Source organism: Drosophila nasuta, chromosome X (genome assembly GCF_023558535.2).
Source record: "Drosophila nasuta strain 15112-1781.00 chromosome X, ASM2355853v1, whole genome shotgun sequence".
Classification (NCBI taxonomy): domain Eukaryota; kingdom Metazoa; phylum Arthropoda; class Insecta; order Diptera; family Drosophilidae; genus Drosophila; species Drosophila nasuta.
In genome coordinates this window covers 24,035,846-24,039,577 of record NC_083459.1, presented here as the reverse complement: position 1 = coordinate 24,039,577, position 3,732 = coordinate 24,035,846, and the positions used below count along the sequence as shown (strand labels likewise).

General features: G+C 37.8%; 1 protein-coding gene across 1 annotated transcript; it reads left to right on the top strand.

The window, feature by feature from the left end:
• The first annotated feature begins 707 nt into the window (after positions 1–707).
• On the top strand, positions 708–2,684 carry LOC132796869 (transcription factor SPT20 homolog). The gene is made up of 2 exons (XM_060808209.1): positions 708–862; positions 1,055–2,684. Exon 2 carries the CDS (start codon positions 1,128–1,130, stop codon positions 2,613–2,615), a length of 1,488 nt encoding a protein of 495 aa, XP_060664192.1. The 5' UTR covers positions 708–862; positions 1,055–1,127; the 3' UTR covers positions 2,616–2,684.
• The last annotated feature ends 1,048 nt before the right edge of the window (positions 2,685–3,732 follow it).

The window sequence follows — 3,732 nt, the reverse complement described above, 5'->3', positions numbered from 1 at the left end:
GCAGTGGGCGTGGTAAAATTTGAAACAAATTTGATCTGCTTTCGAACATAACAAATGCTGTCGAAAAAGAATTATAGCTCTATCTATTATAGTCTCTGAGATCTAGGTGTTTAAACGGAGGGACAGACAGACAGAAGGAGAGACAGACCAAGAATATATACACTTTATGGGATCGGGAATGGCTCCTTAGCTTGTTACATACAATGTTATAAAACCTTTTTTCTCTATCGGTAGCGGGTATTAAAATGATTTGCATTGAAGTAAAGGAAAAATATACTTAATTCCAAAAATACACTATTAAATTAAGATATATATTATTTGTAGCCTGTAGAAGTCGGGGATTTCTTGGCAACATAACGCTTACCAAACCACAAAAAAAAACTTTAAAATATTCGGTAAAAATAATTTACTTATTTATGTTCAATGTTATCTAGTTATTGATGAAATAAAATTGTTTCATCAGCATTTGATGATATTTATCGTGAAAGCCGCTTCAGAGAAATCTATTTCTTTTTCCAGAATTGAAATACAAAATTCATTCAATTGTGTCATCTCTAAATGAGTATTTACTATCTTCGATTATTCATTGATAACCTTTAAAGTTTCTCAGTTTGACAACTGGAATGAAATTAGTTTATTATCGATAAATGACAAAAAGACCGCATTGCTTTTGTTGTCAATTTGTCAAGCGGTGAGAAATTCTGTTGTATTTTTGTCAGGTCGGTGAGATTTTTCGTAGTCAGGTCGAAAGATTACTAATTTTCTATAGAGTATTTCGGATTTCATTTTTGCCAAATATAATAAAGAATTTGCAATAGCGAATGACTTTGTCTGTTCACTTCATGTCCATAGTTTTGGTCTCGTAAGTCGTTCAGAAATTTTCTTCGATATCCTAAAAGTTTTTGTCTCTCGTTTAAATCGTAGTTTTTTTTTCATTGTTTGCATTTTTTTTTTTGTGTTTGGTACAGTTTTGAGTTGTGTTTTAGTTTTAAGCATTTCAAGAAAAAGTCACTAATCGAAATTCAAGTAACGCAAAAAATTATTATTTTTGCAGGAGAATTTGCTAAGATTTTTATATAAAAAAAAAAAAACTACAGAATACACAAGTGAAAGATATCAACGACAATATGGAAGTCAAATGTTCCACACTCAATCCGGAAGCGAAAGTTTTTGAGCCACGCTCTGGCAATGTGTTCACTTATGATGAAACGTGGAAGGATCAGGATGAGGCGTTTGATCAGCAGCAACCACAGCAACAAGAGCAGCAGCAACCCCTTGCAATGCAGCCACAAACGCAACCACAATACTTTTGGGTGCCAGTTGATCAGCAATCGGCTATGAATGGCGTCTATTTGCATGTCTATCCAACACTAACAACAGCAACAGCACAGCAATCGACAACTGGCACCGTTTACTATCCACAGCAATCTGGCGATGGAGTCTTCTATCCACAACAGCAGCAACAACAGCAGCAGCAGCAACAACAACAGCCACAGGTGGTCTATCAGCAAGTGGCAGCCCCACAGCCACAGACGGCAGCACCGATTTCCCTGCCAACTTATCAGCAGCAGTGTTCAATGCCCAATGTCTATCAGCATCAAGAGCAAGAGCAGCAGAATTTGACATCGCAAGCAACTCAGCAGGTTTTTCTGCCGACTTCGTCGACATCGACGTCTGCGTCAAGCTATCACCAAGTGCCGCAAGTCTATCAGGCGCTGCCACAGCACATAACCCAACAAATAGCTCAACAGTTGCCCCAAGCATTGCCAGAGCAGTTAACACAACAAATGACTCAACAAATACCTCAGCAGTTGCCTCAACAATTGCCTCAATCGATGCCTCAACAGTTGCCTCAACAATTGTCTCAATCGATGCCACAGCAAGTGCCACAACTATTGCCTATGCAACAACAATTGCCACAGCAATTAAGACAACAGTTGCCCCAATCGCTGCCTCAATCACTGCCGCAATCGGTGTCTCAATCGCTGCCGCAATCGGTGTCTCAATCGCTGCCTCAATCAATGCCTCAATCACTACCTCAATCGCTGCCTCAATCGCTGCCTCAATCGCTGCCTCAATCGCTGCCCCAATCGCTGCCTCAATCGCTGCCTCAATCGCTGTCTCAATCGCTGCCTCAATCGCTGCCTCCGACCGTGCCCATCTATCAGAGCATGCCGCTGCCTTATGTGGTTGCCCCCACAGCTGATGGAGCTCAGTTGAAGCAAGGCTTTCTCTCCTCATCGAAGCTCCGTCAGCAGACACCATCGCCGACAGCTTACGAGCAGCCACAAGTGTTACAAGTGCCACAACAACAACAACAACAACCACAGCACTTCTATCAACAGCAGCCGCCGTTGCAGACCATTTCGCATTTGTATTGGAACCAGGTGATCTTGTCCACCATGTTGTCCATTCTGCTAGATGAGAGACAACCTCTTTGCTACGCTTACATTCTGCGCAAGTTGTCGTTGCGTCTCTGTTGTCATGAGGAGCTGATGAAGCGTCTCGTTCCCTACGTCATGTACGAGGCAGCCAGCAAGGGTTATGTGCGTCGTGTCGATGGCAATTTCATTTTGGCCACAACTCTGCTCGACAACGAGCCAAAGATGCACTAAATAATTCCATACTTATTTCCAAATGAATGTGACGAATAATAGTAAAAGACTTATTAAAGATCCATTGATCCCAAATAGTTGATTTTTTTTTTTAATTACGGAATTCTATGGTTACTGTGGCAAGAAAAGAGTCAGCACCACAATGATAGCACTCACTACATAAATACTAAATATGGAGTTGGGTAGTTAGGGGGTCAAAATATTTGCCCATCCAAAATACAATATAAATAATTATTAACTAAAAAGAATTGAGTAAGAGGTCAATTAATTATTCCTTTACTTAAGAACCAAGATCATGAATTTAATGATGACTGAGGAAAGGAAAGAGTCAGCACCTTAATTATATGCCTCATTAGCCTTGTAATATAGCGTTGAAGTAAACAGTACATAAAGTTAGGTTAGATAATTATATATATATTTTTTTTTTTTATAGCTGAATTATTTTTATTTATAATTTTTTATTGAATCGCTGAATTCTGTGCTGACTGCGGCAAGGAAAGAGTCAGCACCTCCATTACAGCCTTTTCTATATATGTAAATATTAATTACAGCCTTTTCTATATATGTAAATATTAATTATTGAGTAAAAGGACTTGAGTAAGTAGTAAGTCAGATAATTATTCCTTTACTAAATAATTTCAATAAGTCAAGAATTTTATTTTTATTGAACCACTGTATTTTCTGATGACTGTGGCAAGGAAAGTGTCAGCACCTAGAGTAAACCCTAAATTATGCTATAATTAATTGAGCAAAAGAAGGAGTTCAATAAGTAGTACTTAGATAAAATAATTATTCGTTTAGTAAATGTCAGTTGATCTTAATTGGCCAAAATCAAGTAAGTTATCTTAGATTCAATCTAGACTCATTAGCGTGCAAAGGTCAACAATTATTTGTGCTTACCCATAATTAGTTTGGCATACGAAATCCTGAAAAGGAAAAAAAATGGATATTAATTGACGTCAACTAGAGTAAAGTTCAAATATAGTATTGATTCAATAAAACTGAGAGACAAACGTAAACTTATTTTATAGCTTTAATAATAAAATTGTGCTTGATTTGTGATAGCCCGCATATTTTGCTCAAATTAACTCGTAAACTTTTCAAGTTATTTAATAAG

What these genes read in the sequence shown, in the direction of transcription:
- LOC132796869 (XM_060808209.1), top strand. Translation starts at nt 1,128, where the DNA reads ATGGAAGTCAAATGTTCCACACTCAATCCGGAAGCGAAAGTTTTTGAG.